This window comes from Ciconia boyciana, chromosome 2 (assembly GCF_034638445.1).
Source record: "Ciconia boyciana chromosome 2, ASM3463844v1, whole genome shotgun sequence".
NCBI classification, from domain to species: Eukaryota; Metazoa; Chordata; class Aves; order Ciconiiformes; family Ciconiidae; genus Ciconia; species Ciconia boyciana.
The window spans coordinates 163128958-163150969 of NC_132935.1; the positions used below are offsets into that span (position 1 = coordinate 163128958).

The 22012-nt window shown below is 48.4% G+C and overlaps 1 protein-coding gene across 2 annotated transcripts in view; it reads left to right on the forward strand.

The window, feature by feature from the left end:
• Positions 1 to 21513, forward strand: part of XIRP1 (xin actin binding repeat containing 1) — a 32371-nt gene extending 10858 nt beyond the window's left edge. The window contains exons 5-7 of one of the 2 annotated variants that reach the window (XM_072851541.1): positions 10690 to 10858; positions 12142 to 12193; positions 13825 to 21513. In XM_072851541.1, the coding sequence (XP_072707642.1) occupies positions 10690 to 10858; positions 12142 to 12193; positions 13825 to 21513 (7910 nt within the window). Of the gene's footprint in view, positions 1 to 10689; positions 10859 to 12139; positions 12194 to 13824 lie in introns of both variants that reach the window. The other variant, XM_072851542.1, reaches the window with a different exon arrangement.
• Positions 21514 to 22012: the final 499 nt, after the last annotated feature.

Below are 22012 nucleotides of genomic sequence, written 5' to 3' on the forward strand. Positions count from 1 at the left end.
CTAATACCTGTCACCTTCCCAGCTTTTCCCTTAAAATTCTGGCTGTGGCCAGAGGCAAAGTGGGTCTGGCCATGCAGATCACAGCCCAAAGACATGACAATGAGTCAGGGAAATGCCTCTTCCCCACTGCACCACTGCCCGGAAGCATCGCCTGTCCCCTACCAGATTACACCAGGGGTATTTTGAATGAATAATTTCTGAAAATAAGCCAGGCCCCCAGACTTTCCCAGCCCCCGTGTAGGATTGCTAAAACTCATGATTGACTCAGCCTGGTGGAAGAGCAATTTCACTCTTCCCTAAAAATAGACCAAGTGGTTCATCCTCTCAACATAGCCCAGTGCTCGGTGATAAAACCAGCTGCCAGAGACCACTGGGAGGCAGTGAACAGGACCGAGGGTGTGAGGAGTGGAGCAGGGCTCCTCGTAGGATACACTAAGGGCTGCCCAGCTGTGAGTTTCACACAGATTTTCCATTGGGGCTGTCTACGGCTTGACACAGCTGTTGGGACTACCAAGACCTCCATGTAAGTAATCTTGGGGTAGATTAGAGAGGGGTGAAGTGTTGCTTGAACATGAACCTCAGACTGATGCTAAAAAACAGGGCAAATGAGGATGCTCAGCGCCTCGTGCTATGAAAACAGTAGTTGCAGCTCATGCAAGGCCATGGATTTTATTTTGTTGGCCCAGAGCTTGGTAAATCCCACCTTCTGCTGCAGAAGGTGCTGTCTCTGTGTTTGATGGATGGTGGCTTCAGTCTGGTTCAGCACCATTGTCTAGGGCCCTTGTTCATGGCAGAAACAGAGCATTGTACGTGTGTGCTTTTCCCCTGTCCTGAAATATTGAAGTTCCTAGCTTTGAGGCTTAAATTCATGGGTCCAGATCTCAGTGTCTACTCTCTTCCCCAAAAATACTGTTATTTACCATGACTGTGGTCACCATGACCAGCAAGAGGGGAAAGAATCCGTATGGGATTTGGGTGAGCTGGATGGATGCTGGGGGTGGAGGGGACATCTTCCAGATCAAAACCATGTTCAGGACAGGTAGGCAGCAGGCAGCAGGCAGCAAAATGTAGACTGTTCGGAGGGAAATGAGCTTTGCTTCATCTTACAGCCCTAGGGAACAGGAGGCAGAGTAGGATTAGTTAAGGAGGGAATTTCTTTCCCTCCCTCATCTCGCCCAGTCTCCAGGGAGGGCTGAAAAATGTGTTTGTGACCCTGTGCCAAATAAAGGGCTTCAGGAGCCTGTTGGGTTAGCAGCATTAATGTGGCCATACCACTCCCTATTTGTGCTCATGTATGGAAAGTAACTCCAAAAACTTACACAACTCTCTAAGACGAAGCAGAAACCTACCCCTGTGTGTGTGTCTCATACCTGATTATCCATCTGCCGAAGCCTTTTAGCTCTAAGGTCTGTGTCACGGCCACTGACCTTAGGAGAGAGCCACTGACCTTAGGAGAGAGCCAGGACCCCAGGTCCAGGTCTCGGTGCTGCCCCTCAGTCACTGTGTGAAGGGCCTGACACCAACAGCCTGAGCTGAAAGTAGTGGTTTTCTGCTCATGCATTTGGCAGTGGTTAACGTTTCCTTCTGGGATACACATCCTGTGATTGCTGTGAGAATAACAGAAATTCTTTAACTTGCCCCAAATCCCTCCAAGTGTCCAGTTTTCACCCAAATCTTTGCTGGAAAATATGTGAAGCAGCTTCAGGTTTTTATTAGAAAACAGGAATTTTGGGAAAGAGAGGTGGAGTGGGTGCCTCACTTGATGAGAAGAAGCAAAATATGAAAACCTGTGTTCTTGTCCAGGCAAAGTGGTAGGTAATCCACTAGTGGCAACTAAGGGATCCAGCACAGGTGGAAATTCATAGGAACATCCTACAAAGACTGTTTTCAGCCCTTTAACAGATGCAGTATTTTGCAGGATACAAAAGCCTCCTTTTTGGGGAAAACCAGGCAAGGATGCCCTAACCCTGATGCTAGGAGGATGGAAATCCTTCTTCGGCACCAGCAAAAACCCCAAGTCTGGGTCTGAACATGGTAGCAGGAATCTCTGCATTAAGTACTGTACAACCTGGTATTTTACTCTTTTAAAGCCACCCATTTCTCTCCTCCCCCATATTCTCACTGGCAATTTGCCTCATTCAGAAATAAATGGAAATGCCAGGGAAACTCAATAGCTACAAGTGGGTTGGGGTTTTCTCTTTAAAGGATACTGCTAAATTTTTTTTTGGCTATGGCTGTTTCTTCCAAAACAGTATTAAGTTTTCTTGGCTGTCAGTGACAAAGAGCTGACAGCAGCATGGAAACACCATGATAAGAATAGAAAGCAAAAGCCAGGGTCTCAGCAGCTCCTCAGAGCTGCGTAGTATCCATGTGTAAACACCAAGGCATGGCAAAGAAATGCTTTAAGATGCACGCCGCAGCCCTGATCCTGGCTGTGCTCTGCATCCCAGGTGGGATGTGCAGCTGATGATGCTCGCAGGGCTCATGCCTGCACAGACATTCCCAAGGTATCTCTTCGTGGTGGTTAGAGAGGGCTTCCCTTAAAAGGTCTGGTATTCGCGGCATGTGGAGAAGCCCTCTCCCCAGGCAGAGGTTATTCCAGTGGGCAGCTCGGTGTTGCTTTCCCCGGGAAAGGGGATTTTAGGGGGGAGGGAAGCCGCTATCACAAATGGTCATCCTGCATTGTAGCCTGCAAGGGCTGAGATGCCGCCCTATGGGATCAGGTAGAGCTTGCAGAAGACACGGAGCCTGGCAGAGAGGTTAGGGATAAAAATAGTCCTGCTGACAGCCAACGTTCAGGGATAGGTGAAATAGAGAAAGAGGGAAATAAAGACAGCTCTTGTTGTATTGGCAGCAGGGGTGTTTATCACCACTTCAGTGAAAACCCCCTGTATAAATAACAGATAAAGAGTTACTGGAGGGCACGAGAATGGTGTGTGATACACGATCCTTGGCATGTCAGAGGGCAGTGCTGGATACCGAGATCCCAGCGATACACAGCCCGGGGGAGCAATATATTAAACGTCCGCTTGGCTTTTATTAACCCTTTGCAAATAGCAGAGGAACATGGAGAACGAGGCAGTGCTGAGCGGATCCTGCATCCACCTCGTCTAGGCACTTCGTAACCCAAAAGCAGGGGAGCAGACCTGGGTGATGTTTAAGTCCCTCTCTAAGGAAAGACAACCCCACAGCAGTTGGCCCACTCGGGAAGGCCACATCCCCAACCAGCAATGCCACTCGCAGCTGTCTCTCAGCAGAGCTTCTTGGCATTTTTTGGTACCAGGAATAGAGTCCTCCACATTCCTGGATTTTTGCAAAGCCCAGAAATAGCCCCGAGCTGCCTTGGGGCAGATACTCAGCTATGCCTGAGGCTAAATTTTCCCAGCTTTTCTAAGTAGCTGTTTAAATTACCTGGGGGTTGTGATGTTGCTCCTGCAAAGGAAAGTGCAGCTGACACTGAGGAGCCAAAAACATTTGCAGAAGTGACTAAAGATCATGAATCTTCAGTTTAGAGGTGCTGGAAATTGTAGAGATCTGATTTTGAAATTCAAGTGCTGGAAACAAGACACTCTTGAGTAGCTGTTTTTTCCTTCACCCTCTCCCACCCCCTCAGATTTGCAAATGCAACTTTATACATGTGCAAAATGTTAATTGTTTGACTATAATTTAGTAGACAATTCCTAAAGCATGGAATGATATTTTAAACCTTATTTCCTCTTCAACAAAGCTGCTCTTTAGTTACATTATTTTATTTTACTTATTTGTGTAGCACCTTCCCCTGGGTCTGGAACTTTTCTTTTCAGCCCATTTCCCACCCCAGAATTCATATATTAGCTCCGTGCGCCAGAGCTGCTCAAGTGATTGCAACATATGCCCTGCAGACAGAGCAAAATCTTTCTTAAACCCTTTCAAACGAGAATGATTTGTATTTTTTGATGCACATTAGTCATTACATTTATGATCTATACCAGAGATACCCCCCACCTCCAAATCAGGGATCTATTGTACTCGATGCTGTACAAACTTATTTGAAAGGGGAAGGTCTATTCATGAAAGTTTGGAATCAGAAAACAGTGTTGTGAATTTGTCTGATTTTTGTAGGTTATTTAACTGTAATCAGTGGTGTTCTTACATCTGAGTTGGTGAGGTGAGCATATGAAAATCTCAGTTCTCACTTTTAAAGGTTGATTCCTAGCCCACGTAGTTATAACAAAAAGGTAACTTGGACCAAACCAGTCAAAAAACAGATGACTTCTTTAAAAAAAAAAAGTGTTTACAATTGCCACTCTCTCACATAATTGGCCAATCTGTGGCAAAAAGAAAAAGCCTGAATTTCAAATCCTCGCTGTCCTTTGTAGAACTGAAAACGAGAGAAAACACCGCAGTTTGCAAACAGAGCAAAGTGTGATCCAAGAGTCAGGAGGGAGTACCCGTGAGGATAAACAGAATGCTTCAGAGCATCACTGGTCCTCACTCTTTACTGGAGGCTGCCTAAAATCCCATCGATGCTCCCTGCTGCACCCTTGTCCCATCTTTTTTCCCCCTTCCTTTGGAAAAAGAAGCATGTAACATTTTAACATGTGCTAAAGCCTCAAGAGCGGGTCATGAGGCCAATGAGAAATAGCTAGAGATGCTCTCCCCTCCCCAAACCCTCACCCTCCCAGGACCACCCTTCCCCGCACACCCTTTGCTGCAGCATCCCAGGACCACTCACCCTTTCGGCAGTCTCCGAACTGGGGCAGTGAGGCAGCCTGCCCCTCTTCCCACGCCACCTTCGGCGTGCGTCTCCTCCGGCAGAGCTTCCTCATGGACCAGGACCGCTGGCACAGGGGTTGGAGCCAGAAATTTAAAACTCCCCACTGAGCAAGCACTGCCAATGGGCTGCCAGGCTCCCGGATTAAGTGGCAGCACTGGTTTCTCAGCCAGCTTTTATGGGTGCTTACCCGTCTGTGCAAATTCCCCCAGACCAGCTGTGGAACGGTGCTGCTATTTAGGAGCTTCTTTTGTCAGGGGCTTCTTTTGTCAGGGGAAAGATACTCCAGAGGGCAAAGCTGGGAGGAGGATAGGGTAGGTGTGATGCAGCACATGCAGCTCCAGCAGCTAGAGATAGAGGCACTTAGAAATGGGATCCCTATCTCCAGGGACAGGCTTCCAGCTTCAGGAGGGGGACAGTGATTTGCTGAGGTTTCACTGAAATGCACGCTGAGGACAAGCAAGCGGGAATGGGGACACTCGTCCAGCCACACAGCCTGAGTCAGGGGTCCCAACTGGTAATGACCGTCCCGTTGGGAGTAACCCACAAACCATCCCAGGCAGGGAACAATAGCAGAAATGGCCACAAATTCCCAGGAAAGAGCCAGCCCAGAGCACCACAAACCCAGGAGCATTCCCACGTCAGTTCACCTCCATCCCCTTGGAAAACAGAGTCCCTTTCACAGTGTGAAGAAATCAATGTTTTTCTGCCCTGATTTCCCTGGTGCTAAGAAGCTCCTGGACATGGGTTCCTTTGCTCCCACCGTCCTTTGAGTATTGGGTTTTGGGTCCTGCACTGTGCCAAATGTCTCACAGCACCTGAGCCGTGGCACAGCCATAACACAGAGCCCATAACACATCTGTGCTCCATGGCATAGGACATGGCAGGTCCAGCAGCCATCATGGCAAACCCAATGTTGGTCTGCAGAGGAGCAATGTCAGGCAGACGCTGAGCAGGTGACGGAGGATGCCGGATTTGGCTGGCCGGGATGAGATGCTCTCCAGAGCACCGATCCCTTCAGCAAGTGATGGAGGGGGGCAGGACCCTGGCACGACTTGCACCACTGGGCCATCCCTTTCCCTCTGGCTCGTGCAAGCCCCGTGCAAGCCCCCAGCTGATCTCAGGCCCCGTTACACAACCCCCGGTTCACGGACCGCTGTGGGGTGCACACGGCGACACAAAGGGCTTTGTTTAGCAGCTGTGTTTGCTCAGGGCGGCTGATTTTGGGAGCAAAGCCGATGACGTGGTTGGCCAGGCCACCCGGGAGACTGGTGCTGAGCTTGCAGCTTCCTTTTTTAATAGGTGACTCAGGCACTCGGTAGCTGACTGGGGTTGGTGGTGGGAGCCAGGCTGCAAGGGAGTGCCAGCAGCAGAGGTGGTGGACACCAACAGGTGGGTAGCGTTGTTTCTCTATAGGATAAAGTGGTTTAAATAGAAAGCAGAGCAAGCCGGAGCTGCCGTGTTACTGGCGAGATGGGGTTTTCTCAGGGGAAGGAGGGGGATACTGGTTTTGTTAGTGATCTGTTTTCCACTCGTTGGGAGTTGGCTGTCAGATGTAACACAGTTACGGTTCAAGAGACCTGTAATATTGTCTTCAGCAGGAGACAGAGCAGTTGAGTGATTTATGGGCAATAGCTGAAGAGGAAGTGAGTGAATTTTTAGATGAATATTTAAGAGTCTTTTTCCCCCTGTTGCCTTGCCTTTCTCCTTCTTCCCCCCTGTGTCTAGAAAGATCAGCAAGTACAAATGAATTTGAGGAATGATTTTCCCCCACTGCAAATTTCCAGGTCCTACAGCCCTCCCTGCTCACCGGGGGCATGGCTGATGGGGCAGTGAGGCTGTAAACTGAGCCCGAGTGGCACATACATGGGGCAAGGGAAGAGCTAAAGAAACCCCAACAGTTGCTCCCTATGGACAGTCCTAACATCGCAGTCCCTCACATGAAATGTGCAGATTCATCCGGTGCCAGACGCTGGCACGAGGGACATTTTGCCAACAAACCCCAGCAGGGAGGAGCATTCCCCATATCCTTCACTTAGAGAGCAGCACCGTCGGCCGCGGTGCCAGCCGCTGGGTGGGAGGGGAGGAGGGGGTCCTCAGGAGCTCTTTTCTTCTATTTTAGCTCATAGGGGATACTTTAATGCTTGAAGTATCAGGTTTAAAATCCCTGGGGCTACAGTCAGTGCTAGTCAATCAATGCCACGCGGGATGCATCACTCAGCGCTGGAACGGATGCCGAACGTGCCAGTGGAGCCCTTTTGTTCAGCAAGGCAGAAATGTGGAGCCCAGCACAGGTCTCGAACTGAACTTCCATGCCTTCCATTTCATACACAACAAATAACACCCTAAGCCCAGTCTGCATAACATCCTTTGGCTTTGCTTTAGCATCCCCAGCTGGGAAGTTCCCCCCTCCCTCCCAGCGGATGCTGTGCAGCGGCACTGTGTTCACAACTCTTGAGATGTCCTAGGTGCCGCTTGGACACCGTTAGCCACACACACGTGACAGCTCGGCTTTCTTGTTAACAGAATGAACTGTTGTTCTTTTTCTCCTACCTATAATTAGGAATTTAGAGGGTGGCAGCAGCCGGTTTCATCAGGCAGAGCCGTGTGGAGCAACTTTCCACAAGCACAGAGCCAGCTGCCCACCCGGTGGGTTTGAGCAGCCCCTATCTAAGGCAGGCAGTTTTGTGAGAAGCGATAAGCAAACAGAGGGCTGTGCACAGCCTGTGCACTGCAAAAACATCAAAAAAGAGAAGGAAAAAAAAAAAAGAAAACAAAGGCAGTGATAAGGGGAAGGCTTCAACGAAAGCCTTGTATCTAATTATATCCATCATTAAAACAGAAGCCCTGTGGCCTTTCATCCATCCAAGCTAATGAAGGAAGGACTAGGCAGCACTGAGGCTGTGCTGTTTTCCACTGCATGGACTGGAAATCTTCCTTCAGCTGCATTATTCATTCTTGGCTGGAGGGGTACATTGCTCTTCTTTGTGCAGCATCTCAACCCACAGGCCCATCGACCAATACAAATTATATCAGCTCAGCGGTAATACCCATAGCCTGGGGTGGGAGGAGATCATTAAACGCTACCAGCCCAGCGCTAGGACATGGGGATGCTTTTGCTAAGCACTTAGCACTGAAATGGTTAAGCACAGCAATGCTCATGTCAGCCTAGGCAGGGTCCCTGCCTTGCTGTGAAGTGCTCCCGTCTCCTAGACGTAGTTTTTAAGAGAGTTTTTTTCAGCGTGGCCATGCCCTTGCCAAGGGCTTGTGTTCATTTTCCCAACCAGAAAGGCTGCAAATCTGTGCTTGGTTTTCTTTCTGCTTTAAAGCTAGCAAGGCTGACTCTCCCCATCTCTCCCCATTGCTCTTACTGGGACGCTTCGCCAAAGCTCATTACCTTGCAAGGAAGAAAGCTTCTGTTTTCCAGACTGGTTGGACCCCTTTTGCCTTTCCGGTAGGTAATTCAGCAATGTAGGAGAAAAGAAAGAGATTCCCAGACAATATTTTTCAAAGCCCTCTTCAAAGCTTTCTGCAGCTAATTCAGCACAAACTTCAATGCTCTTCTCACAGGGTACGGCCATAAGAAGGAAAGACCATGAAATCCGAGGCACCTTCACTGGCAATTACTTCATTTTCCATTTTTACAGAGTAGACCCCTTCCAATGCATGCCTCAAGCCTCCAAATGAAGGGAGAGGCCCACTGCAGCAGATAGAGGGGCTTGTGTTAGCAGATATCAGCACCAGCTCCTGTAAAAGTGGTGTCTCATCAATGCCTTGACCCTCTCCTCCCTATTTTCAGGGTGCTGCTCATCTCAAAAAGCCAGGGATCTAGTCAAAGTTTGGGGTCTCTTGAGCAGAGTGGGGAAAACCTGATGCAATCAGAGGCTGGTTGCAACCTCACAGCCCGTCTTAAGATGCATGAAATTTGCCCCAGCAGGGCCACTGTCTCCACTGGCTGTAGATGGATAGTTGTTTTTGACTCAGTGTTTAAGCTGTGGACAGCAGAAATCAGGGCGAGAGGTCCCATATTTACCTGGTGACTTAGCAAAAAAAGCATTAAGGAAATATCTTCTTCTGTGTCCTCCCCTGGTGTCCTAGTGACCTCTGGCAGAACTAGGCAGCTAAATCTGTATTGCATCCCACTGCTTCCTCATGTATCCAGCCTTGGTTCTGCATCAAAACGCCTGCGCATCTGCAGGAGCAGCTGGAACCAAGGACAAAAGAAACCTCGGGGTTTGGCACCTTCCAGCAGCATGCTGGCCAGTGTCTGACAAGCTCACTGGGGTCCCTCTGCTCTTATCTTCATGGCTTTTTGGTGCATGTTTTTCCCCGTAGGAACTGGTATTTCATTTGAAGCACCAGCTCCTGGAATCCTGTTAGTGTATAACATTAGCTGTTGTTACTTTAAAATAAAAACAGAGTAAATCTCCTTCAGTATTTTAGAGAAAAACTTGAAAATCAGAACTCAAAATGCAGAAAACAAAGAAAAAGAGTCATTAAGTTTGTTATTTACAAAATGTCATGATGTAGGGACTGAGATTTGAGGGCAAAGAATGCTAGAATTGCTGCAGTGCTTCTAATGTGCACATATTAAAAAGTACATCAGCCCTTTCCTGGCTGTGCAATAGCTGGATTTGTGGAGAGAGAGCCCATTGTTCAAACAGAAAGCATTGCAAATACCACACTAAATCCGAATGCAGCAGTGCAAGTCTGCAGATAAAAGGAGAACCTTCTCGTGTTTTTACAGTGGTAACAGAGAAATTACAGCCCTGACTAACCTGGAGGACTAAGATTCATCATATAGGTGTAAAGCCCTATATACGTCCATGATGGGAGGTGGAGATGGCCATCCTGCTGACACCTAGCAGAGTAACACAAAAATAAATTTCTTAGCTAGAATTTGGAGTTGCCTCTTTCTTTGAAAACTGAACCCGTCTGCGTTAGAGCCATTAATTTTGACGTGAACCTCTCTCTGGGGATGGACACAGCTTTCATCCTCAGAGGGAGGGGAAGCCCTCGCTGTTTAGGGGGATGAGGACCAAGGGGGACAGAGTACAAGAGGTGGGAATGAGGGAGCATGGCCTGAGCATCATCCAAAAGTGCATGACCGCTCCAACCATCCCGTCCCTCTGTGTACCCCTCAGGAGGTCTGGCTAATAGATCACCTCCTCGCAGAGTAGCCATTTCTCCATGAACCAGATAGGGACATCCTCAGCTGTAGTCATTTCCATGGGAGGCATCTGAACAAAGGTAGGAGGAACACTGAATATCTTGAATATCTCAGTAATGCCATGCTGGGCCCCAGTGGGGGCCCCATGGGAGCTGGTGCAGCTCAAAATATCAGATCTCTAAACTAAGAGCAGGGTTCGGTCCTCTGGCTCTGCCAAAGACTCCCTGCTACGACCTTGGGCGAGTCTCGTAGCATCTACATCGCTCCGTTCCCTGAAATGGGCTCCCAAGGGAGAGATAAAGATAAATGGATATAACTGCTTGTGAGGCACACCGACAGGAGAGCAATGTGGCCATAGAGCAAAAAAAGCGGGAATTGGTTCAAGTTGAACATGCGTAGCTCCTTCATGCCCTCCGACTCGCTCATGTTTGGTGATGGCCTTGTCCAGGGATGCAGGAATGGGTGCGGGCTCTGTGCCCCATCAGCAGAATGGTGGCATCAGGTCACTGACCAATGTGTTACTCTCATCCAGGCTTAAAGTTCATTTCAGCCATGAAAGAGGTGGAAACGTCCACGTTTTCTCCCTGAACCAAAAGGCCATGATGTTAAGTTTTGGGGGACCAGGGCAGGGGCTGCCGGGGGAATCGGTGTGCAGACGGCAGAGGCGCCCAGCAGAGCCCTTGGTAATCGATGCTCATGCTCCAGACTGGCTGTGCCCTTGCGTCTTTGGCACATAGCTCACCGCGCACGTCTGTCCCTGTTTCAGATGAGAGGACGCGGTCATTTTTAGACATATCAGACAACACTAGCCACATACTTCACCAAGGACGAGGGAGGTCCTCTGCGCCCTCCGTGAAGGAGCTGTCGGCTCTCTATCTCTCCCAGACAGCTGCTGCTGCTGGCAGCCCCGCACAGCCGGTAAGCACCGCGCCGCCGTCCTCCCCCTCACAAATCACCAGTGGCATCCAAACAATGTCCCATCCCAGCAAGTGGTTGTAAGAGGGTGAGAGAGAACATGTCTGGTTTCGTAAATCTGGAGAAACACCATTTGTTTTCCAAAAATGACCAGCTTTCCCTTGTCATTTGCAAATATTGTATAAATGTTATCAGAGGTGCTGATATGTATGTATATGATGTATAAGCTGCATATACATACACACACACATATATATATACACATTATATTCACACATGCACACACATACTAAACACACACACGTGTTTACATCCACTAGCCCATACAAACAGTTTATTCATACATAAGATTTCCATTTTATTTGCATGCTTATATTTACACACTCACATCCACAGAGGAAATATTCAGCACACAGCAACACATACAACTCCATGCTACACCCATTCCAACACACGCACATACATACGTCCATATATGTCACACTCGGGCATAACTTTGCAGTGCAAAGTGCTCCCTGTGTTCCTCTGTTTATAGCCCTTGGTCTGGGATCCAGGAATTTAATCACCCACTCCAGGCTGATCATTGGGTCATAGGATAATTCAGGTTATAAGGGTTATGAGGCACTGAGCTAGATTTTTCCCATTTCCCCAGCTCCACTGGTGATCCAGGAGTAACATGGGATGTGATTTCACATCTGGACCTCACCTGCAGGAGCATTCGTGCTCTCTCCCATTCTCAATCTTTTGCAGGGTCCCTGTCCAGAGATGCAGTCTCTTGAGCATGTATCAGGGCTCTGTACTGGAGGAGTCCAGACTGAAGTGGTCCCAGTAGAAAATAAATGAGTGGAGACTGTAATTGGAAAATTACAACTAGTTAGAAGTCTAAGAAAAAAAAAAAAGAAAAGCCATTTCAAAACAATGAATTACACAATCCATAATGCAGTTACAAATGTAGATCAGTTTTATTTTTTAAATATTGAAGTATAAACAAAAATATAGGGTAAATCAAACTTTGGAGAAATCAGTGCTTGTTTTGTTTTTCCCCCAACTCTAAACAAATGTGTTTGAGGTTTTGTTTATTGACTAAGACTTTTGGAAAAAAATATTTCTGATCAACCTGGAATAAGATTGTTTTTCCCAGCCGTACAGAACTGTCAGTGAACCAAAAAAAACCCCTCCCCTGTAATGGTTTTCAGGTCTCTGTAGTTGGTACATGTACACGTATATAATACACACACATACACAGAGATAACATGTCTTCCTCTGCAGTTTAATGTCATTTCTCCTCATGTCTTTTCCAGAGTACTGTGAAGGACAACTTCATTCACTCTCCCCACAGACAGAAAAAAAGCAAGGTAAGAAATGTTAAAGATAAGCACCGTTATCTAACCAAATATTTGTGGACTGTGGTGGAGTGTGATTTAAATACCCACACAAGGCAGCGAGAAGCGCTTTCATACTGAATATAGCTATCAGCTGCTCAGTCGCCCTTCCCCACATTCAGAAGTTCTTCACAGATCAAAAAAACCCCCTTATTTTAAAAGTGCATTCAAAGTATGTTGGCTCATGTGAAAGATTTGCATTTTACACTTGCTGCAAAATATGCTGATTTTAGTATTCTGAGGGGGTTTTTTTTACTAATGTTCAATACTTATTTTTAGCCGGAACAATCTGCGTGTAACAGAGTGAAATAACACCGCGCGCCATTGCTTTGAGCAACAACTAATAATATTCCAGGCATAACTCTACAGACGTAACTCCACAGGCATGCCAAGGGTCAGCAGATCTGTTTACTGAAAGGAAAGCCACCAGGATTACAGTCTCTTTTAGATAATGATTATAGGCCTCGGCTACCTTCCCTTTGGATAAATGTCAAACTAGTGCAGGTTGCAGGTATTCAGTTCAGCCTTTGGTGCCCAGGCTTCCTAAGCTAAGGAGAAAAAATGCGGAAAGTGAGGTTCAAAGGCAGGCTAAACAACCGCAGTCCACCTCGTCACGACTGCACCCTCTGTTCACTTCTGTATCAACTGCTGTGAATTTGAGCTGAGCTCAGGCTGACCGAGTCTAAACGGGTCTAACTTTTGCTGGTCCCCAGCTATGGGTGTTACCCCAACCTCTGGTCCCTCAGCCTTGCTTTTTCCTCCTAACAGAGCACAGAATTTGGCCTGCTAATTCCAGCAGTTTGTAAACCTTAGTTAGCCTCATGCCTGTACAAGTCTGCAAGTCAAAGGAGCTTTATTTAGGTCTCTGATTGTATAACTGTGCATCTATTCTTATGCAAATGATGACATGGGGTACACTCGTGAGACCAACAGAAGAAATCATTAATCAGACAAACGTCCTTCCCCCAGCCCTCACTCTTGTGCAGTGGGCAACCCACGGTGCTACCAAAAGCCCATCATGCTAGCTCACTACCCAAAAATAGCCTGTCCTCACCAGCTCAGTTTGACGCTTTTGGTTGGTTCCATCTCTCCATTTTCTTCTTGAGACCTCTTCACAAATAGCTCCTTGGCTTTCTCCTGCACCCATATCCTATGTTCTCAGACTCTCTGCAGGTCCTCACATTGCCCTGGACACTTGGGAGCAGGAGGGAGAAGTTAACTTTTAGCTCAGTACTCTAAGACAGCCTTCTTCATGTTATTCTTGTGGTCACTCTCTCTTGCTGACACAGTCCAAATTGGGCATCTCTGTTACGCTGTAGCTGGACTGAATCCTGGGGACTGTAGACTAACCACCGCACATGCCTGGATTAGAGACCTTGCTTTAGAGCGCGTTGCTGTGGAACCAGAGCTAACACCAAGCCTGGAGCGTGTGCAGTGGTGTGATGCTTTGGAGTGCTGTGTGCTACTGAACCAAAGGTATGGAGGTCAGTAGGTGCATGGATTTCCCTTGTTGGCTGGCTTTTTCCTTTGCCGTTTTCACTATTAACGGCCATGGGGTTGGGGGTTAAGAGATGATGCTGACATTTAAAACTGTTTCCCTAAAGATGTCAGAAGCTCAGAAATCATCTAAAGTTTCCATCAAGAAAATGGAAGATGACTTACCTCCCCCTCCTGCCCTTGCCTCAGTCCAAGTCATCACTCCAGGGAGCCAGGATCTCAACCAACTCCCTGTGCCTCCTCCAAAGCAAGCCTTCTCCAAGTTCTACCAGCAGCGTCAAGTGAACGAGCTAAAGAGGCTCTACAGACACATGCATCCAGAGCTCAGGAAGAACTTGGAACAAGCTGTGACTGAGGACCTGGCAGAAATGCTTAATACTGAAGATCCCAATGCACAGGCATCTGTGAACCTGGACAAAGTTCTTCCAGGAGAGGTTCAGTCCATGCGCTGGATTTTTGAGAACTGGGCGCTTGACTCCATTGGGGAACATCAAGCCACAAAGAAGCTGGCAGAAGAAGAGATCATTCCCGGTGGGGATGTGAAAAGTACTTCCCTGAGGTTTGAAAGCCAGTCAGTCAATGGGGACAGTCTGTCAACATCAGCCAAGGTATCAGAAACTGACCTTGCCAGAGGGGATGTGCATACAGCTAGGTGGCTGTTTGAAACCCAACCGCTAGACTCATTAAACAAACTGTATTCGGATGAAACTGAAGTGCAGGAGGCGGTTCTCAAGGAGCCTGTCCAGGGAGGTGATGTGAAAGGTGCCAGACAGCTCTTTGAAGCACAGTCCTTGGATGCTATAGGACGCTGCTGCTCGGTGGAGGAGAAGAGCATCCTTCAACTCAAGTCAGAAATCCAGGAGCTAAAAGGCGATGTTAAGAAGACTGTCAGGCTCTTCCAAACAGAGCCCCTCTGTGCCATCAGAGACAAAACTGGGACCATCCATGAAATCAAGTCCGTCTGCCGCGAAGAAATTCAGAGCAATGCAGTCAGAACTGCTCGCTGGCTGTTTGAGACTCAGCCCCTGGATACTATCAACAAGGACACTTCCAAAGTGCAAATAATCCGTGGGATTTCATTGGAAGAAATTGGAAGGCCAGATGTCAGTGGAGCAAGGTGGATATTTGAAACTCAGCCTCTGGATGCCATCAGAGAAATCACAGTTGAAGAACAGGATTTCAAGGCTTCAACTGATTTTGTCACAGGGGCAGATGTCAGTAAGCAGCGAATGCTCTTTGAGACCCAGACTCTTGATTCTCTGAAAGGAGAAGCTTCAGAAAGCATTGTAGCCAAAGAACAAGTCATTGGAGGAGATGTGAAATCTACACTCTGGCTATTCGAAACCCAGCCAATGGAAACCCTGAAAGACAATTTTGAGGTGGGACGTTTAAAGAAAGTAGAGCTTTCAGCAGAGGAGAAGGGAGATGTGAAGCAAAGAAAACATGTCTTTGAGACCTGTCCCCTTGGCAGCATCTCCAAGGCATTTGAGGAAGAAATTCCAGCAACCAGCATGGAAGAGATAGTGAAAGGGGATGTGAAGTCTTTCAAGACCCTGTTTGAGACTCTCCCCTTAGACAGCATTAAGCAGGCTGATGCTGAGCCCGTCACCAAAGAAGAGGAGAAGATTCCAGCTGGCAATGTCAAAGCCAACCAAATTCTGTTTGAGACAACACCTCTGTATGCCATCAAGGACAGCTTTGGCAATTTCCATGAAGTCACCTCTGTAAGCAGAGAGCAAATCATCAGTGGTGATGTCAAGAACTACAAATGGATGTTTGAAACCAGGCCCTTGGACCAGTTTGATGAAAGCACCAAGAAAGTGGATATAATACGGGGGATCACAAAACAAGAGGTGGTGGCTGGTGATGTCAGAACAGCCAAGTGGCTCTTTGAAACTCAGCCCCTGGATGTCATTCATCATCAAGCCATGCAAGGTGAGGAGCATCCCTCGGTGAAGCGGGAGATCTCCCAGCGAGGGGATGTGAAGACCTGCAGGTGGCTTTTTGAGACCCAGCCCATTCACACCCTGTACGAGAAGGCTGAAAAGAAGCAGGAGGAGGATGGCAGCATGCCCCAAGCTGATGTGAAGTCATATACATGGATGTTTGAGACTCAGCCCCTGGACTCCCTGAAAGGCCAGGAGGAGCAGTATTTACAAGTCAGTAAGGCATACAGTCAGGAGGAATTACAGGGAGTTGATGTCAAAACTGTCCGGCACCTATTTGAGACTGAACCCTTGGGCAGCAGTGCTGTCAGTGAAGCTGACCGAAAGAAAACCATGCGGTACTCCAGTCGCGTGGAGATACAGTCTGGGGAAGTGTCCAGAGTGAAGGAGTTCTTTGAAGCTAAGCCCTTGGATACAGCGACCAAACCAACATCCCTGAAGGATGATGGGACAATTGAAGCCGGATCCGTGCACAAGTTCACTTGGCTCTTTGAGAACTACCCCATGGACTCCCTGAAGGACAGCTCCGAGGGCATCCAGGAAATCCCTCCAGAGAAGGATATCAAGGGGGGAGATGTTGGAGGCAAAAGGTTCGTATTTGAGACCTATTCCCTTGACCAAATCCACGACGAAGTGGACGAGACAGCGCTCCAGAAGATCCAGAAAGACACCATGAGCAAAGCTAATGTCAAGTCCTGCACAATGCTCTTTGAAAGCCAACCCTTATATGCTATCCAGGACAAAGAGGGAGGATACCATGAGGTCACCTCAGTGCAGAAAGAAGAAATCATGAAAGGTGATGTGAAAGGCGCCCGGTGGTTGTTTGAAACTAAGCCCTTGGATCAGATCAAGAAGGAAGAAGAGGTGTTTGTGATTAGGGCTGTAACCCAAGAGGACATCAAGAAAGGAGATGTCCAGGCTGCTCGGTGGAGGTTTGAGACAGAGCCTCTTGACTCCTTCTCAGGGGGAAAGATATCTGTGCCCAGAACAGTAGATGATGTACAGAAGGGAGACGTTCAGTCCAACAAGCAGCTCTTTGAGTCCCAGCAAGTGGGCCAGAAGAAGTACGTGAGGATGGTCAGTGTCAGTGATGTTCAGCGGGGTGATGTGAGGACATCCACCTGGCTGTTTGAAAACCAGCCTGTGGACTCCCTGTACGGGGATGCAGAGAGAGGCTCATCTATGAGTACAGTGCAGAGAGAGGACAGCCAGAAAGGGGATGTAAAACGCTGCACCTGGTTGTTTGAAACCCAGCCAATGGACACCCTTAAGGACCCAGAGGTGACGGCCAGTGCTGCAGCCCAAGAAGTGATCCCTTGCGCAGATGTGAAAAGTACAACGTGGCTCTTTGAGAGCACACCCTTGGATAAATTTAGTGCTTCTGAAGGTAGTATAGAAACAGAACTGAAAGAAAGAACCATGAAGGAGACTTTAGAGACGCTCTGCACTTGCCAGGCTATTCAGCATGATGGGATCCTCATTGAAGCCAATGATATGGAGAGTGTGAAGATGGTGAAGTACCAGCTCAGCAGCCCAGGTGCTCCAGAGATCCTGAAAGAGGAGATTGTGGGAGGCCATTTGCAAAGGATCATGCTGCAGCTCCTGCACAGAACCAATGTGGAAGCACAGAGTGTCCTGGTGGAGGAGGACAGAGAGGGCAAGATCAAAGTAAGCCCATTGCAGCTACTGGACCAGAGTGAAGCTGTTAAAGGCAAAGAGGACTTGAGTGGAAATGTAGCTAAGGCTTTACAGGGTCTCCTCAGTCAAGATGCTTCCATCAAAAAGGGGATGGTCTTACAAGAGACAAAGTCAGGATCAGTGAAGATGACTCTCTACTCCCTTCTGTTCCATTCTGTCCAGCAGAAAGTTGTCAAGGGGGATGTGAAGTCAACGATAGGGAACCTGTTGGCTTCTTCTCAGGAGCAGAAAGCAACAGCAACCGTTAAGCGTGAGGACAATGAGAAGGGAAATGTCCAGCTTTTTGCAAGCTGCATTGAGAAGGGAGATCTAGACTATCTGAAGAATCTCCAGCAGGAGTCAGAGATACAATCCCTCATCTCTTCCCAGGCAGAGCAGGGGGCAGATGAGAGTGCCCCATGGGCTGTGCAGGGGGCTAAGATATGTATCTTACCAAATAAAGAACAAATAGAGAAAGTAATCACAGAGGGTGAGCCAGGGGCTATGGAGGGAGCAAAAAAGGTATTCGCATGTGAAAGCATGGGCAAAGAGGGTGCATCAGAGAGAGAGGCTGTGCATGCAGCAGGTGTGACGGGCACCACTGTGCAATGTCTTGGGAAGCCCTTGCCCACAGCGATGGGAAAGGAAGAAATTCTGTCAGGAGGGCTTAAAGTGACTACAAAGTCAATCCAAAGGGTTGCAGATGTCAGCAAGAAGGCAGAGAAAGAAGAAGCCACCAGTTTGAAGGAACCAAAAGCTATGATGCAAGGCAAATTTCCAACCCCAGTGACGGCTCAGAGGGGAGAAGTGGCTGGGAAACAGCAGAGTTTGGTGACTGGGGAAGCCAGGCAGATGCAGCCAGAAGAAAAGGCCCTTGGGAGTGATCTTCAGGCTGCAATGCAAAGCCTGAGGCTAGCAACAGCAGAAGCAAAAAACATTCAACACCATGTCCAGAGCAAGCTACAGAGGAACAGGGAGGAGGTCCACATGGCCTGCAGGCAGCAGGCAGCCAGCACACAGGGGACAGTGACCCTTCAATCAACCGTACGCCAACAAGACTCTGCATCCACCACGCAGGAGAGCAGCAGCACTGCCATCAGGACCACCACCACTAGAGTCCAAGAGGCATCCAAGACCCACACAAGCGTGTCTCAGAAGAGCATAGCATCACACAAAAAGGTCAGTGCTTCAGAGGAAGTACAGGGAGGACAACTATTGAGCCAGGAAAGCCAAGTTGTGCCTAGTAGAGATTTTAGCATTAAGGATGGCCTTTATACTGCCACACCCGTGAAAACCTATATAAACCCTTTTGTTGAGTCTGATTACAAAGAGCAATCAGTGCAAGAAGAAAGAGATGTTATTATCAGAGGGGATGTACATACAGCTATCAGAGCACTGCAAAGTGCCGCCACAGAACAGCGCCTGGTAGAAAAGGAGGATGTTGTCCGAGGTAATTTAAAAGCCACACTTCAGTCACTGGAAAAGTCTAACGTTAATGTCTCCAGAGGGGATTTTAAAGCTGCTATGATATACAGAAATGCAGGGCAGTCCTATTCTGTGTGTAAAAAGAAAAATGACACTCAAGCCGTTAGTAACCAGACTGCTGTAGTGGCTTCAGGGTCGCAGGCTGATAATGACTTTCCTCCTCCTCCCTCAGTTGCTGTGATGAAATCAGAGCATTGCCCACCCTCAACTAAAGCAACAAGAGAAGGTGCCCTTCCACTACCAACAAGCAAAGATGAAGCGCCAGGATGTTCTGCACCACTCCAGACACCTCTTCTTGCCCTCCCTTCTCTGTCCTGCAAACCCAGTGATCAGAGTCCTGCAGAGAAGCCCAGGACTCCTCCAAAACCAGAAACTACTGCCCCACCCAGGAAAAAACCTGTTCCCCCTCCAAAACCTGAGCACCTCTTACATGAGGCACATTCTGCCTCTGCAAATAACAGCACAAACAGATCAACCAAACCCATCCCTCCACCGCTGCCTCCAAAACCTCCAGGCCTGAGGGATATCAGCAAGCCAAAGCCTCCCCCCATGGAGCTGGGATTAAGCTGCATGGAAGTATGTGAACAATCAAGCCATGGGGAGGTTCAGGCAAAATGCTGCACTTTGGAGACATCTGTGAACAAGCCTGTCACAGTTCAGGGTATGAGCCCTGAGAGAAAGCTGCCAAAAAACACTGCCAAAACCCCTCTTCAAATGGCAGAGGAAAGGTACAAGGCCAGCAAAGGAGGACAAGGAAAGGTAGAATCAGACAGTGCTAAGACTTCAAAGCCAATAAAAAATGGAGTGGTTAGTTTTAAAGTTGAGCAGGGAGTGATGAGTGGGAAAGCAGCAGCTCCAAGGAGATGCCCAGGTGAGGTGGTTCAGAGGCATACAGAACTGTGCCAAGACGAGAATGGATGCTCTTCAGTATCACATCCAACCTGTCTTGGTAGAGCACAGACAGTTAATATGCCAGGACAGACTGAGCCAAACACCTCCCCTGTGGGCCACACCACTCCTCCAAAGAGAGGAGATGACATTGCACAAAATGCCTCATCCAAGGTGGAAAGGGAAAGTGTGTCTAATTCTTATGGATCGTGGGATAGTCAGAGAGTTGTGCAGCAGGTGAATGAGAGGAGGCAAATGTGTCATTCAACGTCCTTCCATCAGCAGCCAATGAACTCCTTTGAGGAGCAACAGCAGGGGAATAGTGGGCAATTGAAATGTCCTGATGGGGAGGCAGGGACACCTGCCCAAGAGAAGCCAGCAGTTGTTATGAGAGAAAAAAACAAGAGAGAAACAGAAGATGAGCGTCGGAAGAGGCTGTCAGTACACAAAGAGGAGATCATGAAAGGCAATGTCAAGGAGGCTATGGAGATCTTTGAAAACCTCAGGAGACAGGAGGAGCTGCAAGAGATCTTGATTCGGGTGAGGGAGTTTGAGGAGGAGACAAGCAAAGTGGACGTGAAAGCTCTGAAGAGCTTCTTTGAGAAGGTCCCTGACTGGGTTGTTCGTCAGAAGGCCCACCAGGCCAAGCAACAGGACAGGGCTGAGACACTGGCAAAGGAGGACACTGACAGTGTCTCCTCAGTGGAGCTGGTTTTCGGGGACCTGGAACGAGCAAGTGCTGAGATTATCCACTTGAAGGAGCAGACACTTGCCCGGCTGGTGGACATCGAGGAGGCCATCAAGAAAGCTCTTTATTCTGTCTCTAGTCTCAAGTCTGAGTCAGACATCGCTGGGCTCTCAGGGCTGTTCAAGGAGTCTCTGGGGAACACCCAAAGCTCTGTGAGCAGCAGCAATATCCGTAAAATCAGTATTGTCTCAAGCAAAGCCAAGCAGGAGGGAATCACACTGGAGGCAGGGGAAGCAGCATCTGTGGAAGGTGCAAAGGTGGCAGAAAAGACCGAGGGAACCAAGGCAGAGCTAGAGGTCCCCCACCTCATTCAATCTCGCATCAGCTCTCCCTCCTCACCTTCCTACATCTCCATTGAGTCTGCCGCCAGGAAACCAGCAGAATCACCCAGGACAGCACATTGCCCCTGGGACGTCCCTTCACCAGATGGTCTTGACACTCCAGGAAAGAGGGATGCTTTTGCTCAGGACAGCTTTAACTCCCTTAACCATCCATCAGCAGGGTCTACTGGGCATGACTTGACCCCCTTTGAGAAGAGACCAGAGCCCATCCAAACAAAAGTTGGGCTGAGCTCAATGAAACAGCACACCCTTGGCAATGCAAACCATCCAATGAGTGAGAAAGAGAGGTGCCCTCTGGACACCTCCAAAGGCAGCTGCCACTGTGGGATGAAAGGAGGCTTTTTGGACTACTGCTCCCTGAATGTCCCCAGCCCACAAAATCCGCGGAGGCAGAAAAGCATCTTGGAGCTGCAGACAGGGCCCGATGGGTCCAAGCTCTATGGAGCCACGCGGACTGTCATGGAGCAGTATGAGGAAATGGACCAGTTTGGAAACAAAATCATCACTTCGTCCACCACAGTCACCAAGCAATCTGAGACACAAACATCTTCCACGTGCGATGTGGTCTCTCATCCCCAATATGAGGTATCTGCCTCACCCGTGTTTCGGAGGTACTTGAAGAGCCCAGGCGAAGACTTCCACACCAATGGCAGTTTTCAGGAGCCAGGAGTGGTCTTTGTCACCTTTGGCAACTCCAAGCCAAAGAAATAGGAGATTCTGGAGAGAAAGCAAGAACTGTATAAGACAAAAAAAGAAAGTCCACAATAAAAAAAAAAAATCTCCTGGTTTATCCACATTACACACAGGGATTCATCTACACCCTAAGGACTTCTCAGGGTCATCATCTTGGTGTTTGCGTACAGACGACAAATGCAGTCTGCCTTGACACTGGAGGAGAACAGTCCTCACCTGGCCAACCCAACAGACTTGGTGCTGCACCACAACCCAGAGCCCTGACACCCAGAAGCACAAGGGAAAACCCCATCCATGGGCACCTTAGGGTAGCTTCTTCCCCCTAGAGTGTTTGGGGGGGGAGGGGGGCAGGGGTTATATCGAGCTTCTCTGAACTAATGCAGAAGAAAGGATAGGTAGGATCAATTAAAGAACCAACCAATCTGGTCATTGGCAAACAAACACCTTTATGCTATCTTCTTTTTCTAATTTCAACACAGGCTTTCCAAGAAGGGCATCCTAAACACACATATATACA